The 20,058-nt window shown below is 37.6% G+C and overlaps 3 protein-coding genes across 4 annotated transcripts; 2 read left to right on the top strand and 1 right to left on the bottom strand.

The window, feature by feature from the left end:
* Positions 1-1,421: 1,421 nt before the first annotated feature.
* On the bottom strand, positions 1,422-5,744 carry LOC306873743 (B-cell receptor CD22-like; the record flags this gene model as incomplete). Its single annotated transcript, XM_079423228.1, has 10 exons — positions 1,422-1,447; positions 2,752-3,006; positions 3,105-3,359; positions 3,470-3,724; positions 3,823-4,077; positions 4,194-4,346; positions 4,410-4,448; positions 4,529-4,777; positions 4,873-5,238; positions 5,702-5,744. The coding sequence occupies 10 exons, from the start codon at positions 5,742-5,744 to the stop codon at positions 1,422-1,424; spliced, it is 1,896 nt and encodes a 631-aa protein (XP_079279354.1).
* A 5,458-nt stretch (positions 5,745-11,202) lies between these two features.
* On the top strand, positions 11,203-15,847 carry LOC306873485 (uncharacterized protein). Its single transcript, XM_079422813.1, has 6 exons — positions 11,203-11,256; positions 11,375-11,734; positions 12,461-12,508; positions 12,611-12,724; positions 13,560-13,603; positions 13,687-15,847. The coding sequence occupies exons 1-6, from the start codon at positions 11,226-11,228 to the stop codon at positions 13,942-13,944; spliced, it is 855 nt and encodes a 284-aa protein (XP_079278939.1). The 5' UTR covers positions 11,203-11,225; the 3' UTR covers positions 13,945-15,847.
* Positions 15,848-17,222: 1,375 nt separating this feature from the next.
* On the top strand, positions 17,223-19,994 carry LOC306873889 (CMRF35-like molecule 3). Of its 2 annotated transcripts, XM_079423421.1 has the most exons (7): positions 17,223-17,342; positions 17,520-17,837; positions 18,428-18,574; positions 18,773-18,871; positions 19,001-19,050; positions 19,310-19,395; positions 19,596-19,981. In XM_079423421.1, the coding sequence occupies exons 1-6, from the start codon at positions 17,303-17,305 to the stop codon at positions 19,382-19,384; spliced, it is 729 nt and encodes a 242-aa protein (XP_079279547.1). In that variant the 5' UTR covers positions 17,223-17,302; the 3' UTR covers positions 19,385-19,395; positions 19,596-19,981. The 2 variants fall into 2 exon arrangements, with proteins under 2 accessions (XP_079279547.1, XP_079279546.1); XM_079423420.1 differs by having other exon boundaries at positions 19,310-19,994.
* The last annotated feature ends 64 nt before the right edge of the window (positions 19,995-20,058 follow it).

The raw sequence follows: 20,058 nt of genomic DNA, 5'->3' as shown, positions 1-20,058 counted from the left end.
TCCCCAGTGTGTGTTCATCGTGTGCCATCGACTACCTGTTCGTGTCTGAGTTCTGTCAAGAGTCTTCGTCTCACCCGGATCTTCACCTGCACTGGATTCACCCTCGCCACTCCTCACCTGCACGTTGTCCATCTGGTCCCTGCGCCACCATCCCACCCGAGAGACTGTGTTAAGTTTGTGTCTTCTGACCCTCAATAAATTACTAACCTGCATCTTTGCTTCCGCTTCGTTTCTGTGACACTTTTGCTGCAAGCCCCCAGATATCAACTAAAAAACGGCGGGCCCCGCAACCACCAAAGCCTGTGGACCCAGCTCATCCTACTCCTCCTGTGAGAGCACTTCGACCTCTGCCACAACGCCAGGGCCCAAACCCTCCTCCATCGGCTGTAGGTGAACCAAAAATAACTGATAGCTACTCTCAGTGATGTGTGTCAGGTCCCCGCTATGATAGCAGCAACTTTCACAATTGTTTACAAAACAAGCGGGAATCCAGTGTGCCTGTAGCTTTCTCTATCTCTGTTCTATCACGTGATAGACAGTCTAAGGCCTTCTCAAGCCGTACGGCTGACCCATCTAATCTGCGACCTATAATGATGCAAACTAAGATTGCTGAGACACAAAATAATGCAATCAAGTTAGCATTTTTAAACATTCGCTCACTAAAACATAAATAATTTCTGATCAATGACTTAATAACCACAAACAACCTGGATTTTATATTTCTGAGGGGTGGTGGACGAGGAGACACCACCCCTCACAATGTAGAGTGCTTTGAGTGCTTAGAAAAGCAGAAAAGCGCTATATAAATGTAATGAATTATTTATTATTATTATTATGTAAGTATAGGAGAGCATAAGTCAAAGTGGACGTCCATACCATGCGGAGTCCCACAAGGCTCAATTCTAGCACTGCTCTTGTTTAGCTTGTATATGCTCCCACTAAGTCAGATAATGAGGAAGAACCAAATTGCCACATCACAGCTATGCTGATGATACCCAGGTTTACCTAGCCTTATCTCCAAATGACTGTGCCCCATTGACTCCCTCTGCCAATGCATTGATGAAATTAACAGTTGGATGTGCCAAAACGTTCTTCAGTTAAACAAGGAGAAAACTGAAGTCATTGCATTTGGAAAAAAAGATGAAGTTCTCAAGGTGAATGCATACCTTGGGTCAAACAACTAAAAATCAAGTAAAAAATCTTGGGGTGATTCTGGAGACAGACCTTAGTTTTAGTAGTCATGTCAAAGCAGTAACTAAATCAGCATACTATCATCTTAAAAACATTGCAAGAATTAGATGTTTTGCTTCCAGTCAAGATTTAGAGAAACTTGTTCATGACTTTATCACCAGCAGGGTGGATTACTGTAATGGTCTCCTCACCGGCCTTCCAAAGAAGATCATTAGACAGCGGCAGCTCATCTAGAACGCTACTGCCAGGATTCTGACTAGAACCAGAAAATCTGAGCATATCACACCAGTCTTCAGGTCCTTACACTGGCTTCCAGTTACATTTAGGATTGATTTTAAAGTTCAGATACTGAATTTGGGACTTTCATTTGTTGTCAGTTATAATCATCAAAATTAAAGGAAATAAACATTTGAAATATATCAGTCTGTGTGTAATGAATGAATCTAATATACAAGTTTAACTTTTTGAATGGTATTACTGAAATAAATAAACTTTTTCATGATATTCTAATTTTATGACCAGCACCTGTATATATAATTAGAGGTCCATGAGGTCTTTGCGGAAAGCCCTTATATGGAGCTGGTTTGGGCGTGTGTTATGCTAACCACTAACCTTGTTCACGCGGGCACTCATTTAGAAGACTCCAAATTCATTAACAGAAGAACGAATTTAAGAACAAGCTGATGTGCGTATGCACGTGTTGTGAATTAGGCGGAAAGTTTTCGTGGGACGTTCAAATGTGCGTATAAAAACGTACGCAATTATTAGTGAATGAGACCCATTTGTAAATGAGAATGTGAGACGCTAGAAGGGAGGTTCTAGTCGTGAATCGCTCTACCAACTCTAAATTCCTACCATTACTGACTGGGGCACGCCCCGAGTTTTAGCGAATAGGTCAGATATGATGGTCAAAGTAAGTAGGGGTGAAGTAGTGGAATAGTTAGGTGGTTTGGAAGGTGGTGGTTTTTTTTTTTTTCTGCTCACTTAGTGTGGAAGAGTTTGAACAAAGCTTGAGAATATTTGTTTTTAAGTTTATTTTTTTTATTATTATTATTATTATTAAAAAAAAATTCTCTTTTTTTGAACTCCTTATTTTTATTGCTGTGATCAATATTGTTATTATTATTATTATTTTATGACTATTTTACTTTCTTTCAAGTAAAGCACTTTGCATTACCTTTGTGTATGAAATGTGCTGTATAAATAAACTTGCCTTGCCTTGCCTATGTACTTTACTTTGCTGGAACCTTCTAAGACTATCAACTGGAGAATTAAGAAACGTCATGTAGTCGCTTATTAAATAAACTTGTTTCATTGTGACTTTCTGTAGCTGGGGATTTGCCAACTATTGGACTACCAGTTGAATCCTCTTACACACACTGTTAACGCTTGCTGTAGAAAAACAGAGTTGCCAGTATTTTACCATTAATTTACAGGGCAAGTTTTTAGTGTAGATGTTTGACCTACAGTAACTAGCTGGCAACAGTGTTGCCAATATATTACTGTAAAAATGTCTGGTAAGGTCTAGCAATGCAAATATGTAAAAAATAATTAACTTACACATGACGTTTAAAGTCACAGCATCAGAGTTTTTAACTCCATGATTATTTCTGGACTTGCACTTGTATTCTCCACTGTCATCAGAGCTGATCTTTGAGATGCTGTAGATTCTTCCAGTTCCTACAAACATTCTTCCTTTAAACCAGCTGATTTCTGCAGGTGGGTTTGAATAACTTCTGCAGTTCAGTGTCACTGTATCTCCCTCCACTATTGCACCAGATGGACGGATGTACACCACTACATTTCTTGGAGCATCTAAAATAGAAAGAATGAAATATCTCATCAATGAACAGTGATAAAACACACTGGAACTGGCGAAGCTATTGTCAGTTCTTGCACCAGCATTCACTTACACATCACATTCAGCATCACAGCAGCAGAGTATTTCTCTCCATATTTATTTCTGGACTTGCACTTGTATTTTCCACTGTGATCAGAGCTGATGTTTGAGATGCTGTAGATTCTTCCAGTTCCTACAAGCATTCTTCCTTTAAACCAACTGATTTCTGCAGGTGGGTTTGAATAACTTCTGCAGTTCAGTGTCACTGCATCTCCCTCCACTATTGCACCAGATGGACTGATGGACACTGAGACACTCTTTGGAGGATCTAAGACAGAAAAAAAAGCATTTACATCATTAAGTATCACAATAGATTTGACATCATAGAGTATATTTAGAGGATTTAAAGTCACAGTTAATGAACCATCTTTAACTCACACATGACGTTTAAAGCCACAGCATCAGAGTTTTTAACTCCATGATTATTTCTGGACTTGCACTTGTATTTTCCACTTTGATCAGAGCTGATCTTTGAGATGCTGTAGATTCTTCCAGTTCCTACAAACATTCTTCCTTTAAACCAGCTGATTTCTGCAGGTGGGTTTGAATAACTTCTGCAGTTCAGTGTCACTGTATCTCCCTCCACTATTGCACCAGATGGACGGATGTACACCACTACATTTCTTGGAGCATCTAAAATAGAAAGAATGAAATATCTCATCAATGAACAGTGATAAAACACACTGGAACTGGCGAAGCTATTGTCAGTTCTTGCACCAGCATTCACTTACACATCACATTCAGCATCACAGCAGCAGAGTATTTCTCTCCATATTTATTTCTGGACTTGCACTTGTATTTTCCACTGTGATCAGAGCTGATGTTTGAGATGCTGTAGATTCTTCCAGTTCCTACAAACATTCTTCCTTTAAACCAACTGATTTCTGCAGGTGGGTTTGAATAACTTCTGCAGTTCAGTGTCACTGCATCTCCCTCCACTATTGCACCAGATGGACTGATGGACACTGAGACACTCTTTGGAGGATCTAACACAGAAAAAAAAAAAAAAACATTTACATCATTAAGTATCATAATAGATTTGACATCATAGAATATGTTTAGAGGATTTAAAGTCACAGTTAATGAACCATCTTTATCTCACACATAATGTTTAAGGTCACAGCATCAGAGTATTTCTCTCCATGTTGATTTCTGGACTTGCACTTGTATTCTCCACTGTCATCAGAGCTGATGTTTGAGATGCTGTAGATTCTTCCAGATCCTACAGTCTCTCCTCCTTTAATCCAGCTGATTTCTGCAGGTGGGTTTGAATCACTGCTGCAGCTCAGAGTCACTGAATCTCCCTCCACTATTTCACCAGATGGACTGATGGACACTGAGATGCTCTTTGGTGCATCTAAAAAAGACAAAAGTTTAATGTTTTTCCAAACACAGACTCAACAACTTATTAAAGAGAGCTAATAAATCTGTACTCACACGTGACACTGAGATGAACAGCAGGAGAGATGTAAGTGTGTCCATGTAGAGCGCAGCTATATCTGCCTGCATCCTCTCTTCTGACTGACTGCAGCAGGAGTTGATTGTTTCCGTCTCTTCTCTCAGTTAATGGCTCTGAGTTTCTGTACCAGATGAATGTTGCTCTGTCAGTGAGAGCGCAGCTGCTTTTACATGTCAGACGGACCGAATCTCCCTCTGTCACTCTCTCAGGAGACTCCACCTGAAGATCTGAACACAACACACACATTATATCTAGTGCTGCTGTCATACACTGATTATTATTCAACATAATGCACAGAAGAAGAGTGAAACCTCAAAGTCACCTGTGACAGTAAGAGTCACTCCTGGACGACCAAGCCATTTATCTTTATCGGTGATGAATCTGAAATAGTACTTGTGTTCATCTTTCTGTGTCACATGACTCAGTCTCATTGTGCAGTTATGCTGTTTATCTCCCAGATACTGAAGCCTCGGACTGCATTCAGGGTCCTCAGACAGATCTGGATTGGTCTGAAATGGATTCCATTTGTTTCTGAAATGGATTCTATTTGTTTTGATCCAGAACACTTTCATGATCTGATCTCCAGGAGGGTATGTATAAGTGCAGTAGATTGTCACTGTTGACGCCTTTATTGCACAGATGTGTGAAGAGCCATAACTCACACCCCAATCAAACTGGCCATAAACTCCTGAAACACACAATAAAGGGATAGTTCACCCATTTTTTTTAATCACTATCCCCTCGTACTCATCATATTCATAATATCCCAAATATTGACTGAATGAATGATGATACTTTATCGTTCCTTTTAAGGGGACATTTGTCTCCTGCATAACAAGATATATAAGTATCTTTTTACACTAGAATTCAACAGTCTTGTAGGTGAAAGAACAAAAGGGTTCTTATAACAGTTGTGTCTAATCCTTGTGGTGTGGAAACAGTGACCAGATGGAAGTAGTTTAAATTCTGGATAGAGCACAAAAGAAAAAAAATTTAAACTGTAGCTCTGACTAAAGTTTGCATGTTATTGTAGTTTTGATTGATATAAAGAAAAAAAAATCCAATGATTGACAGACCCCCAGGTAAGTAACAAATAACAGGTTTATTTAATAAGCAAGTATGTAACATTTGTTAATGAGACAATGACTTACCATGAATAATGAGCAGAAACGCCAGAGCAAGAGGAGGAAACATTCTGACTGACATCACTACAAGAACACACAATATTTAGCTTCAAAAGAAAGAGAGAAAGAAAAAACAAATCTTAAAAACATTTCCATGAATAAGTTTTCAATGAGAATATTTCCTATTGAATAAATCAGTTGGTTGTACAACAGTATTAACTGGACTATATTCACATATTAACCATATATTCACACACATAATATTCCCATTATTAACTCTTACCATGTTCTGGTGAGTCTACCATGAGCAGGCGTTAAACTGATTTCACATTATTAACACGGCTTGTATTAAAAAGACCATGCAGATAAAAATGTTTCTTCCTCTTTCTTGTGTGCTGCCCACACAAGTAACTATACACATCACACCATGATCCAATGTATATTTATAATTAAACCCAAAATGCTTAAAAAAATCTGTCCACCACATTGAATCATCAGTGAATCACAGATTTATTGCCATATAGTAGGACATTTTTACAGTTTCACTTCATTTTGCACGTAGCAGGATAGAAGATATGTTCAAGTATAAATCAAATAAAAATAAAACTGGGTTTTTATAGTGGCCAGCGTTACTCCCTGGAATATATATTTTTTGAAGAAGAAGAAGAAGAAGAAGTAGAATCTGAATGTCTCTATGTCATCACTTTGACCACAGACAGACAAGTTATTCTTTAACATCCTTTTTTTTCAACTTCAGTTTACTGGTAAAAAAGAGAAGTGAGTGGGTCGGACAGGAAATGGCCTCATCCAGAATCCCAAACTCTGCCATGAATCAGAGCCCACCTACAGTGATTCAACATAGAGTATGTCTCTGATCTAAATAATCAAAATTATGCCTGTGTTCTCCCCAGCTCTACAGCGCCCCACATTTTTCAGATATTAATCTGTGGAGAAGAATGGAACTGCAGCGCGCTCTAATCAAGAGACACTGGGGCAGATTAGCTTTCTATGTGTAATAGACGTAGGCAAGTAAGTGCTGGTGCGTGTAAACCTCACTCCCCTGATCTCAAAAAGAGGTGCTCTGGCGACTGATGCTAGAGGCCGTGGCCTTTAGCCTCCTTGTTAGAGCGCCAGCCTCCTGCGCCGGAGACCGCGGTTCGAATCCCGCTCGGAGCGAGGCGAAGTAGAACCGGTTACATTGGTGCCGTGACCCGGATGGGAGTGAGGTTTAGGGGGGGTGAGTGTAACAGACGTAGGCAAGTAAGTGCTGGTGTGTGTAAACCTCACTCCCCTGATCTCAAAAAGAGGTGCTCTGGCGACTGATGCTAGAGGCCGTGGCCTTTAGCCTCCTTGTTAGAGCGCCCGCCTCCCGCGCTGGAGACCACGGTCCGAATCCCGAAGTAGAACCGGTTACATATGCACTTTACTTAAAACACCATTAGACCCTACCCTACCTCTGCCTACCCAAGTTTATGGTCAGGAACCACCTCTGGTTATATATTTTGATTAGTAAAATAGGGGAAACATTCAAGAGGGAGTCCAATAATTACCCAACACAATAAATCAATCAATAAAAAATGCATTTATTTACAATTAAGCCCAAAAATACTTAAACAATAGGAAATTAATATGTTATATTTTGTGTTGTTGTGGTTGTCCACCACCACCAGACAGTAGGAATTATTTACAGTTTCACTTGCTTTTGCATGTATTCAAATTGAGGAGATGTTCAGGTATAAGTCAAATATAAATACATTTTTTTTATTTATTATTGTGGCCGTTTCTTGCTGAAAACATTTTCTGAAGAATTTTGAAACATATGCTGAATTAGACTGGATGTCGTCACTTTGACCACAGACAGAGAAGTTATTTTTGAACATCCTTGACAGATTTTCTTTTTGCCTTCAGTTTATTTACCAAAACAAAAACAAAAAAAGCTTTTGTATATGCTCACAAAAGATCCTCAGGGAATCAGAATCAGAATTAGCTTTATTGGCAGGTATGTTTGCACATACCAGGAATTTGTTTTAGTGACAATAGCTCCACAGTGCGACAGAATGACAGCAACAGGACAGGACACAGATAATAAAAAAAATTAAGAAGTAAAAAAATAATGTACAAATATACAAAAATGGACAATGTGCCAAATAGCACAAACACAATACATAAAATAGACAATTCAGTATGTACAGGTATGCTAGGTGCAAATTTGAAATGCAATAAGTATGTGTGTAAAATAAAAATAAAAAGTATGATAGTGTTTTGTGTTTCATGTTTATTGTTAAGAATTCAAGTGTTCATGAGATGGATTGCCTGAGGGAAGAGACTGTTCCTGTGTCTGGTCGTTCTGGTTCTCAGAGCTCGGTAGCGTTGACCAGACGGTAACAGTTCAAAGAGGGAGTCCTTTCCACACTGAAGCAGAATCACTGGAAGGGAATTGGGTCCTTAACTTATCGGAATAATTCCTCTTTGCCACTCTGATCTCCTTTTCCAGTGTGTATTTGGCCTGTTTATACAAGACTCTGTCCCCATTCCTGTAAGCATCTTCTTTGGCCTGTGGAGCTGTCTGAGTTTTGCAGTGAACCACGGTCTGTCGTTGTTATAAGTTAGATGAGTCCTGGTAGGAATACACATATCCTCACAGAAATTGATATATAAGATGGATGCTAGGCAACTGCATTCGAAATCCACGCTGTCTTAGCTTCACAAGCTCGCCGGCTCGCTTCCCCCTGCTGCAGCTCCGCCGACTACTATGTTCAGCAAAACATCCGAATAATTGAAAACCGGTTGGAGATTTCGTGGAGTGTTCTGCCGAATGTTTAGCAGTTCTTCCTTGGTGAAACTGATCATGTTAGACAAACAAAAAACAGGAAAAACTAACAAAAACACTAAAACAAGTGGAGAGCCAAGCACAATGGCTGCCATGCACGGCGCCATCTTGAATGCAACACATCACAACATCAGACAAAAAGGTTTTATTTTTTATTTTGGCTTTTCTGTTTCCGGCTCATCTGTTCACCTGATTTAATTAATGATGTGCCATAAATTATGTTGAATTGCATGCTAGATTAAGCAGCCGTACTTTCAAGCACATTGTTTAATTTATATTTTGTTTCATATTCAATCAATATTTGTGGCTTTAGCAGACCAGATTTATGTCTGAACACAGGCTTCATGATGGTCTGTCGTTCATTTGACGTGGCTGTAGGTCACAGAGGCCTCTTCCACAGTCTCCACATCTGATTGCCTAAAACAAAACAAAATGAAAACAGAAACACGATGATATAATGCCTCAGATTACATGATGATAAAGTCATTTTAAAAATACAGCCACTTTGTATGTCAGGTTCCTGTGAGTAGTGAGCAGATGATAACAGAAGTCTTATTTTTGCACCTCATGGCAGCACCAGGCCGGTGAATTCTAATATTGCCATACTGGTCTTCGTTCTCCTCTGCTCTCTTTGTTGGTTTGGTTTTGTGATGTTGGACGGTGTCATACTGGATCTCCTCAGCGTCTCTGTCTCTGTCTCTTCTGGGTTTGCTGGATGAAATGCTGGCATACGGAGCGTCCTCATAAACAGCTGATTCAGACATGTGAACGTCCCTCTTGGCTACATTAGAATACAGATCATCCTGATATGAAAGAAAATGAATTATTGTACATATGAAAGTATATGACAAATATGTCCTGTCATGTCTGCATTATTTACCTGTTTTGGTGTGGCATCTTCAGCTTGTGTACCTCTTCGTTTTCTCCTGCTTTTATGACATTAGGGTAAGTTGTGTGTTAAATATTTACAGGTACATCTCAAAAAATTTGAACATCGTGAAAAAGTTATTTTTTTCTTGTTTTAAAAACTTATTTCAAAAGGTTTTTTGTTTTAATTTTGTTGATTAGAGCTTACAGCTCATGAAAGTCAAAAATCAGTACCTCAAAATATTACAAAATTTTAATTTGAGTTTCAATTAATGACCATCCCTACAGTATAAATTTCGGGTATCTCTTGTTCTTTGAAACCACAATAATGGGGAAGACTGCTGACTTGGCAATGATCCAGAAGACAATCATTGACGTCCTCCACAAAGAGTGTAAGTCACAGAGGGTCATTACTGAAAGCTGTGGCTGTTTACAGAGTGCTGTATCAAAGCATATTAAATGCAAAGTTGACTGGAAGGAAGAATTTGGGTAGGAAAAGGTGCACAAGCAACAGGGATGACCTCAAGCTTGAGAATACTGTCAAACAAAGCTGATTCAAACACTTGTGAGAGCTTCACAAGGAGTGGACTGAAGCTGGAGTCAGTGCATCAAGAGTCACCACGCTCAGACGTCTTCAGGAAAAGGGCTACCAAGCCACTTCTGAACCAGAGACAACGTCAGAACAGCCTCACACATGACATTGAGATGAGCAGCAGGAAGCTCTACATGTTCTACAGGTCCTTTGGTCCAGAACACTTTCCTGATCTGATGTCCAGTAGGGTATGTATAAGTGCAGCTCATTATCACTGATGAGTTCTTTAGTGCACAGATGTGTGAAGGACTATAACTGACACCGCAGCCATAAACTCCTGAAAACAACATTCATGAAGACATAATGAAATAATTAAAATGCCTTTTTTGCAAGCACATGTCAACAATAGAGAATTCATTAATTATAGTAGTTTTACCAGTTATACATATTGAGTCCTACTGAGTCTCAAGGCATTTACAGGTGAGACTCACCTGGAATCAAGAGCAGAGACGCCAGAGGAAGAGGAGGAACCATTCTGACCAACGTCACAACAAGAAATAAGATAATATACACAATAGTACAGCACCTCAACACTGTAAAAACTCTTTTAAAAATAACTCTTTCAAATAACCTTTTAAAATATTTACTGTTAACAGTTTTACACTGTTGAAACTCAAGTACACACCAGCACTAACTGTTCAGAGGTTTTAAAAAAAAAAACTTGAAGTTTCTTGTGTGACTGGAGATTCATTAATTACTTTATTTACATGATTTATTACTGAACAAGTGTAACTCTTACCGTGTTGTAATTTCAGCCAATAGATTTCAGCAGAGTGAACTGCAAATGCAAGCTGAAACAGTTGTTCTGCTGTTTTACAGTTTTTTTCTTTCCTCTTTTTAAAGTCTATTTTAGCGGCCTTCCCCATAACAAGACAGGAACAGCCAATAAGAAACCACTTACAAAAGACTATGACTTTCTAAATAAATAAATAAATATAATTAAAACAGTACATAGAATGAAATAAATTAATGAATAAATACAGTAAAACACGAAAAAGGAAAATAATTAAAAGTAAAAATGAAAGAAATTAATTAAAAACAACAAATCAAAAGTAAATGTCAAAAAATGTACTTTTTGCTACCCTGAAGAGGGAGCTGTTTTTCAGATCAGACTGACACTGTGTTTCTGTTTACTTAACCATGTGCATTAGAGAAGTGTGACACACACACACACACACACACACACACACACATACACACAATATCTACCTAGTATTTAGTGTGAGAACAGGTAGTGTGAGTTGAGGTTGAAGCAGACAGTCATGAGAACCGCCACGTCCATCAGTTTCTCGGGTACGATCTGTCATTATGTATTAATTGAGAATGGCTCTTTTTACTCTTTACTGTACTTGATTTCATTGATAAACACCAAAATTCAGCAAATTAACTCTGAAATGACATCTGTCAGCAGTTCTTGCTCTTTCAGCGCTGTGGCTGATGGAGAACTCGCTGGCTGTTAACATCACTGGATCTGTGGGAAGCAACATCTCAGTCTCCTGCAGCTATCCTGAAACCTTCCAGAATAACAGCAAGTACTTCTGCCAGATCAACAGCTCGTTTGCTCCAGGAGATCTTCTGTGTGTTCACATCGCCAGACCAGAGACAAAGTCTGAACGAGGGAGACTGGCTCTTCTGGATGACACCAGAGATCATGTTCTTAAAGTGAACATCTCTAGACTGGCTCCAGATGACTCGGGAAAGTACTGGTGTGGTGTAGATATCGCTCTGCTGCCGGATTTCATCTCAGAGATCTGGATAACAGTCACCAAAGGTGAGATACGCAGCAGCTGAAGACTCACTGTCTAAACTGAATGTACGAGAGTTATAAGGGAATTTAACATGACATGTTATTGTAGCGTCCTCAAAGAGAGAGAGAAAAAAATCAAATCAAATCAAAGTCAAAATAAATATATTAAATACAAGTCAATGCAAAAAAAAAATGTAAATCAAGCAGACAAAGTGTTAATTAGATAAATTCCAAAATATTTTTTTATAAAAAAATTAAAAATCAAACGTTTCAAAGTGAATTGACAAAATACCTTAAAATCTATAACATTTTGTCACTTTGTCACTAAAAGCTATTTAACAGCTCCTTTTTAAATTGTTTTACAGTTTATAAAACTTACTGTCAACTGAGCCATGATGCAATGGACAATTTGTACTATATAGACAGATTTGTTAAACAGCAGGACTATTGAAATGATATAGTGAAACCTTAAACCTTAACCTTAAAAAAAGGGGGTTTGATGTCCGTTTGTCCATCATGAACACTGACGTATAAGTTGTTGAGTAGGCTATAACAGGAGATTTTTGAGGTACCACTGAGTCTCATATTGGTTTCAGATGGGATGTGATACAGCATGGTCTTCCTCTTACGCGTCTCGTAATGAGTCAGTGTGAGAAGTGAACTCGCACACATATGGGGGTAAATGAATGCCAGCCAAGGTTTCGTGTATGAGGATGAACTACACACCTTTCACTTTTGTATTCTGTGCAGAACATCTACAAGAGCAAACCACAGACCTGTTCACGGAAGAGCCTGCCGGTGAGATTGCGAAACACACACACACACACACACACACACACATACACACATCATGCAGTTTAGCTTTTTTCAGCCAAGTCATTATCAGCTTTGCATCAACAGAGTCTTACTCAAGGTTCATGATGATGGTGGCTTTGATGTGTGTCGGTGCCCTGTTTTTCGTGTGTCTGTTCGGTCTGTTTCAAGTGCTCAGGCACAACAGCCGCAGTAATGCAGGTAAGCAGATCTCAGAATCATCTCAAGCACACCGACACCACGTGATTTATTTGAAACCACATGGTCTACAGGCAACACATGCTAACATATCTCACCCTATAAAGAAAGTCACTTTTACAATCATGTTCTGCTGAGGCCCATTGTACTTTAATGGAAAATCTTCAGAGTGAAATGTGATGTAATGCCATAATCTACATGATATAATTTTATGGCAGCAAATATGAAAGGTTTATTAAATTAAATGAAAACTTATTTCACTCAAAAAAAACCTTTGTTCCATAAACATTTTAAGTGATAGTTCACCTACAAAATGTTTTTTTCATTATTATTGTTATTCCCCTTATCGGAGTGTCTATTTACACTAAGTGCAAATAGCCCACCTTGTTGGCAGAGGCTATTTACACTAACTCCGCCCACCAGCGTGTGATTGAGAATGAGCTTTTATTTTCTATAGAAATGAAGGAAATGATCAAAAAGTTGAAAAATAAAGTATGGGGTAGGGTTAGGGTAGGTGTAGGCATCCATTTAATAATTTGAATTCAAATTTAAATTTCATTCAATAAGTTATACTGTTTTATAATGCACATGAGCTTGAGTAAATTACAGAATTGTAATTTTTAACACTTTTTACACTGTTTGTACATCTATTTTAGAAGTTTGGTGGGCATAGCATCAAAAATATGTACTTAAATATGAATTAGAATATGTGCATGTGTGTGTACAAACCTGAAAACAAGTACATAGAAGACTACACAACATATATTTATGCTATTTCAGGTCATAATGACTGATTTAATAATAATCAGTCACTTAAATCCTTATCCATTCTTATCAGGTTTTGTTCTCCACCGCACCAGGACTTTCACAAAGCCAGTGCCAGTGAGTTCATGAACTTCTACAGCATATCATACTGTTATCAGCATATAACTTTCTGATTCATCTGATTATTTTATTTCATATAGGATGGCCACCAGAGAAAACACTGTGACCTTCCAGATTTACCTAAAGGTGAAAGTGAAAAAGAGGAATTTTATAGACTCACAAACCCAGATTATACAAACACAGAACCGGCTGACTACACCGATGTTGTTTCAGCACAAACAAAAGATCAGATCTACACAGAACTGGACAGGAATAGACAGAGTCAAGTGTATCAGAGTCTCACAGCTGATTCCCTTCAAGAGTCGATCTATCACACTATTGATCAGACAAAACACTGAATCCTCAGCCAATCAGAATCCTAGTTTCCTCCGACAGCTACAAACTTAAGATGGTATTTTACCTATTAAATAAATACAGAAATCATACTCCTGTCTCAGGTATAGATTTGTGAAGCAGAAGCTGCCTAATAAACTATCATAAATGTATAACTTTTACTATTCTGCTTATCACCTTTGTCTGCTCTACATTTTCAGCTGCTTTGTTTTTTGCTCTCCAGTAAAAATATTTAAACATCCTTAATAATAATTTAATCTTTACAGAAATAAGCAACTGAATTAATCAATTTGCTGTACATTTCTTTTAAACAGAAAAACACTTTCAATAGTCAAAACTTATGGTCCCACTTTATATTAGGTGGCCTTAACTACTATATACTTACATTTAAATTAATCATTTAGTACAATGCACTTATTGTGTACATACATGCTTTTACATTGTACTTATATTTTTAAAAATACCTATATGTAGTTACATCTGTAATTAATTTATGTCATTACATTTATAATTACACTGTTGACCCATCCCTTACACCTTAACCCACCCTTAAACCAACACATACCACCAAACCTGTCCCTAACCTTACCCGTATCCCACCTCAATAGCAGCAAAAGTGTTTTACAATAAAATATGACCACAATAAGTACATTGTACTTATTTTTTGATGTACGTAGATAGTAGTTAAGGCCACCTAATATAAAGTGGGACCAAACTTACATATAATTTAGTATATTATAGCATGTTCCTGTGTAAACAAGTGTATTATGGAAAATATACAAATGGCTGCATTTTAGTCAATATTATCTGGTGAAAAGATCCCGTTGACAGGGAAGTTGGACATATTGAGAAAGTTCATTAAAATGCATTTGAACTGCCTACTTTGTCCAACTAGCTACAGTCTTAAGGGGGGGGTCCAATGCTGTTTCATGCATTCAGAGTTATTTTACACTGAGAGCTGGATTGTCATGCTAAGCATGGCCAAAGTTTAAAAAAGTATTTCTGTGGCAAAAATCTTACTTCCGGGTTCGTACAAGTTTCCGAAAGTTCAAAATTGTGTCCCCACTTTGTCAACGCCTTCAGAAATTCATTAAAATGTAACAAAATAAGGGAATATCAGGGGCAGCCATCACTCTTAAAGACCCCTCGCCACAGCCCACCTCTGTCAAACAGGCTCTGGTCATTTTTATAGTTTTAGAATATTTTAAATCCTAATGTTAATATTTCCTGGTCACAACCATGATATGTCCATTACCATACATCCATTAGCATCTATATCAACAGAAAAAACTAACAAAATGGCTACTACATGAACTCTATTTGTTTTGTGAAAGAAATGCCAAATTTGTCAACACCGTCAGATTTTGTGTTCCAATAATACTTAAATGTGACTCTTGAGTAAAAGCTTCATAAACAATAACATACTCACTGTTTGTTGTGTTTGATAGTTAACCTGTTAGCCAGCACCTCCCATTGTGGGCCTCACAGGTGATAATAACCTACCTAAATTAAAACGGTAACAGTTCCTGACAACAGTGTGCTACACACACAAATTAGGTATCTTTGGAAAGAAGACACTCTAGGCTTTACTATCCATCATCCAGAGTTGATAATGCTCAAAAAGATAAAACGTTATAGACACTTACGTGCCTTGAAAAATGTTTTTTTTTCACACTGAATGTTTTTTAATTTCATATATAAATACATGAAATAAGTCCTGGAGCAATCCAGAAAAGTAATGGATTGAAAGCCACATGTCTCATGAGTTTATATTTCAAATTTGAAGAAGATACCATGAAAAATGTGAATCCAAATTCCAAAGACTACAAATTCAGGTTTTGTAAAAAATGTTCTCTTGGACCAAATGGCATGAGACTTTGTACACCTGTCAACACTTTCTAGATCTACAAATAAAAAAAAATAATTGGAATGATATCTGTTTTTATGTCAGCGTGAAGAAAATGGATCAAATTCATCCTAAAAATCAGAAAAAACAGAGAACTCACATAGAGAGAAATGAAGTAGCATGCTTCAAAACATCCACAATGCAAAATCATGCTCGCACACACACACACACTCACACACACACACACACACACTCACACAGACACACACACACACACACTCACACACACACACATGTTGGTTTTTGTGGTTTATGGGGTCTCTCCATAGGTGTAATGGTTTTTATACTGAACAAACTGTGTGTGCTATTGCCCTACACCAACCCTACACCTAAACTTAGCCCTCACAGGAGACTTTGTGCATTTTTAGATTTTCAAAAAAACACCATTTAGTATGTTTTTTAAGCCTTTTGAATTACGGGGACATAGTGTCCTCATAAACCACCTTCATATTGTAATACCTCTGTCATACCCATGTCATTATACACATTTGTGTCCTCATAAACCACATAAACACACACACTCACTAACTCACACACAACACAGACAAAGAAGAAAGCCCCAGGAAGAAGATGAGATGCTACCTCTGTTCCCGTGTACAGGAATGAAAATCATAATGTAACATTATTGAAAAACTGATTTTAGTTTTCACTACAAAACATGTTCAACTTTTGAAATTTTTATTGTTATAATTGTGATTTTAAAATATTTAGATATGAACCCAACTGGAAAAACTTGTGAAAATATGTATTTCAGTTAGTCAAATAGCAAGTAGTAGAGCTCTAATGCCATCTACTGGTTAAAGTGATGATTTTTTTTATTTTAAAACTTCAAAGATGAGACAAAAATCTTACACTAAACCATGACAAATTATCCACGTTATCCCCAAGAATAAAAGCTTTGTATGAAAAGAAATGTGTGTCTTTCTATAAAGTAATTTTTTTGGGAAATAGGCTCATTTTACACCTCCCCTTGAGTTAAACCGTTATTGAATCCATTCAGCTGATCTCCGGGTCTGATGGTAGCACTTTTATCTTAGTTTAGCATAGATCATTGAATCGGATTAGACCATTAGCATTTGCTCATCAAAAATGACTAAAGAGTTTCGATCATTTTCCTATTTAAAGCTTGACTCTTCTGTAGTTACATCATGCACTAAGACCGACGGAAAATGAAAAGTTGCGATTTTCAAGACTGATATGGCTAGGAACTATACTCTCATTCCGGCGTAATAATCATGGAACTTTGCTGCCGTACCGGCGCTTCGTCATATCACTGCGCCTGCTGCACTCATGGTACGGCAGCAAAGTCCCTTGATGTGGTCAGAGATACAGAGACGGGGGAGGAAATGTTCAAGATAGTTGCTGACACAGTATGATTTTAAACTCAGCACGGAAGAGAAAGACTACCATTTGAGCTTTTGTCTTATATTAAAGCAAAGTGTGTGTAAAAGTTTAGCATGTGGGATGTTCTATTCCTGTTTTCCAGCATCTGTACAGGTGAGCTTGAGGGCTTTTTCCAGAATTTGACATGTTTTTATTGTTTTAACTCTGTTATTGCATGATCATCAGTCTCATGTGTGTAAGTTATTATTCAGTTGGGATATCTCTTGCTCACACTTAACAGCTCTATATAATGATTTTAATTTATATAATTTATATAATTTCTGTTTTGAGTTGTTGTTGGTGCTCCAGAAACAGTCACAGGACACAGAGGAGAGAGACTTGACATCAGATGCAGATATGAATCTGGATATGAATCAAATTCAAAGTATTTTTGTAAAGGCGAGTGTAAGTCTGGAAACAGAATCATCATGGTTAAATCAGGATCTCCAGCTGAAGACGAGAGATTTTCTCTGATTGACGACGAGAGGACCAGAGTTTTCACCGTCAGCATCACTGACCTGAGAACAGAGGATGAGGGACAATACTGGTGTGCTGTGGAGAGGACTTTAACTGATTTCTATTCAGAGATACTGTTACTGGTTAAATATGGTAAGTGTCTAATGTGGCTTCTGCACATTCACCTATATTAGAAATTTACACAGAAGCAGGTCAGCAGCTGTAGTTTATGTTATTATATAAAGGATTTACTGCATAATTCAGGATTATATTTGTTGTCAGGTGTCCAAAATTCAATGTCAAGCCAACGTCTAATGACAAGGTTATTTGACGTCCAAGACCGATGTCAGTTGACGTTGATATTTTGTTGTTTTTAGGTTGTGTTGTGAAATAACCAAAATCCAACGTCTCAAGCCAACGTCACATTGACGTCAAATACTGATATATAGTCGTCAGGTATGGCAACCAAAACCCAACACAACACAAAACACAACATCAAATTCTAACATCATTTTACGTTGATCTTCAGTTATTTTTAGGTTGTGGCATTAACTAACCAAAATGCAACGTCTGTCCAACGTTGGAGATTGACGTCAATATGACGTTGGGTTCTGACGTCAACCCGATTTTCATTTTCAACCAAAATTCAACGTCTCTCCAACGTTGGCGTCCAATGTCAATCTGACGTTATATTGACGTCCGGTGCCTGCTGGGATGAGTTTAAGTTGATCTTTCTTCTTCAGATAATAAGACCACTGAGGTTTCAACCATCAACCCTTTTACAAACACACCATCATATTTCAGCACAACAGAATTGAATCAACGATCCTCCATCATCACAATCACAGAAAGAAAAGAAACAATCACAGATCAGCACAGCTCTTCAACAGGTCAGATCATCTTCCACTCTTACTGTATTTTCCTTTAATACACTCTCTCTGCCTTGATGATGTCTCTCTGTAACAACCATCTGTTTATTTCATTCATTAGTCTTTCACCTATTCACTCTGTAAACTAGTTTCTGTCCTGATTCTGGAGGTTGTTTCTGTTTTTACAGTATTTCAGTGTTTTCCTCTTGTGTTTTTCAGGTTCATTTGTGATTATCGTCACTGCAGAGGTTTTGGTTTTACTCCTGATAGGACTTCCGCTGATTATACTGGCTGTATGGAAGAAAAAGAAGAAGAAAGGTAATGTTTTAAACAGAAGACTAAAGATTGCATTTGTTTGGGTTTAGGATGATATCCACGGACACTGGATTAATTTATGAATAGTTTTAAAAAGCATTTAATAAAGACTTGTGCTGATGTGTTGTGCAGGTCTGCTGTCATCATCCATCATAGAGTTTAATCCAGTGATTTATGAACAGGTGAGTCTTCAGAAACTGATCGTATAAAACGGCTTACAGCTGAATTGCATTAGCAGTTTCCCTAAAACACAGTCAGGGTTTCATCTCCTGCTCAGCATTAAGATGATGATGATGATGATGATGATGAATAAGTTTGTGACTGCAGTATCCAGTTGCTGGTGTATGAATGATCGTATTCATGTGTTATTATAACATTAAACAGATTCACTTTGGTTATTTTCTCTGTTCATTAACTAGTTCTTATTTTCTGTGACTGTAGATGAAAGATGCTGGACGTCACTGTAATCCAGACAGAGACACAGAAACATCTGTAGTTTACATCTGTGTTTCCTAAACTTGTGTCAGGTACTCCATCAACACCACAAATGACCTCATTTCAACTAATAATATAATATAATATTATGTACAATTCAAACCATGTTGTTCTGGATTATGTGCATTTTTATATTTATTTTTATTATTTAATGTATGCTTTATGCAGCATTTTCTTGTCGGATGTTGAGCTCAAGGTTTGTGTGGTTAGTTTGATCTTCATCTTCTGGTAGATGCTGTAACTGCACCGATCTGCTGCCAAATCACATATTGATCAAACGACTGACTGAACAATGATGGCTCATCAACAGACCATCTATAACTCTTTTTGATTTAGACTTTTGTGGCATATTAATGTTGCATATGCTCAGTTCAAACCATGAACGGTAGTCCTAGACAGCAGTCAGGACAAAAATAAGATCACTTGAAACCTTAAAGGTCCTCCAAAAGTGTATATAACATCTACTGTAATTCAGTATAAATAAATATTTACCATTTAAATGTTGCAAATGGAGAAAAATATCAGTCAACATGGTTTGCAAGTTTGGTCTTCACTTCAGACTCTGTGTCACTTTGCCAGCATCTTGTTCTGTCTTCATGCTCAGTGATGCAATAAAGATGCATGGAAGTGTAATGTGTTGCTTTAGTTTGGTCTCTATTATATTTTCAAATGTTGTCCATCAGAGTTCAGTGTGG

Source organism: Barbus barbus (genome assembly GCF_936440315.1).
Source record: "Barbus barbus genome assembly, chromosome: 8".
NCBI classification, from domain to species: Eukaryota; Metazoa; Chordata; class Actinopteri; order Cypriniformes; family Cyprinidae; genus Barbus; species Barbus barbus.
Note: the sequence above shows the minus strand (reverse complement) of the source record. Positions and strands in the feature narration are given on the sequence as shown.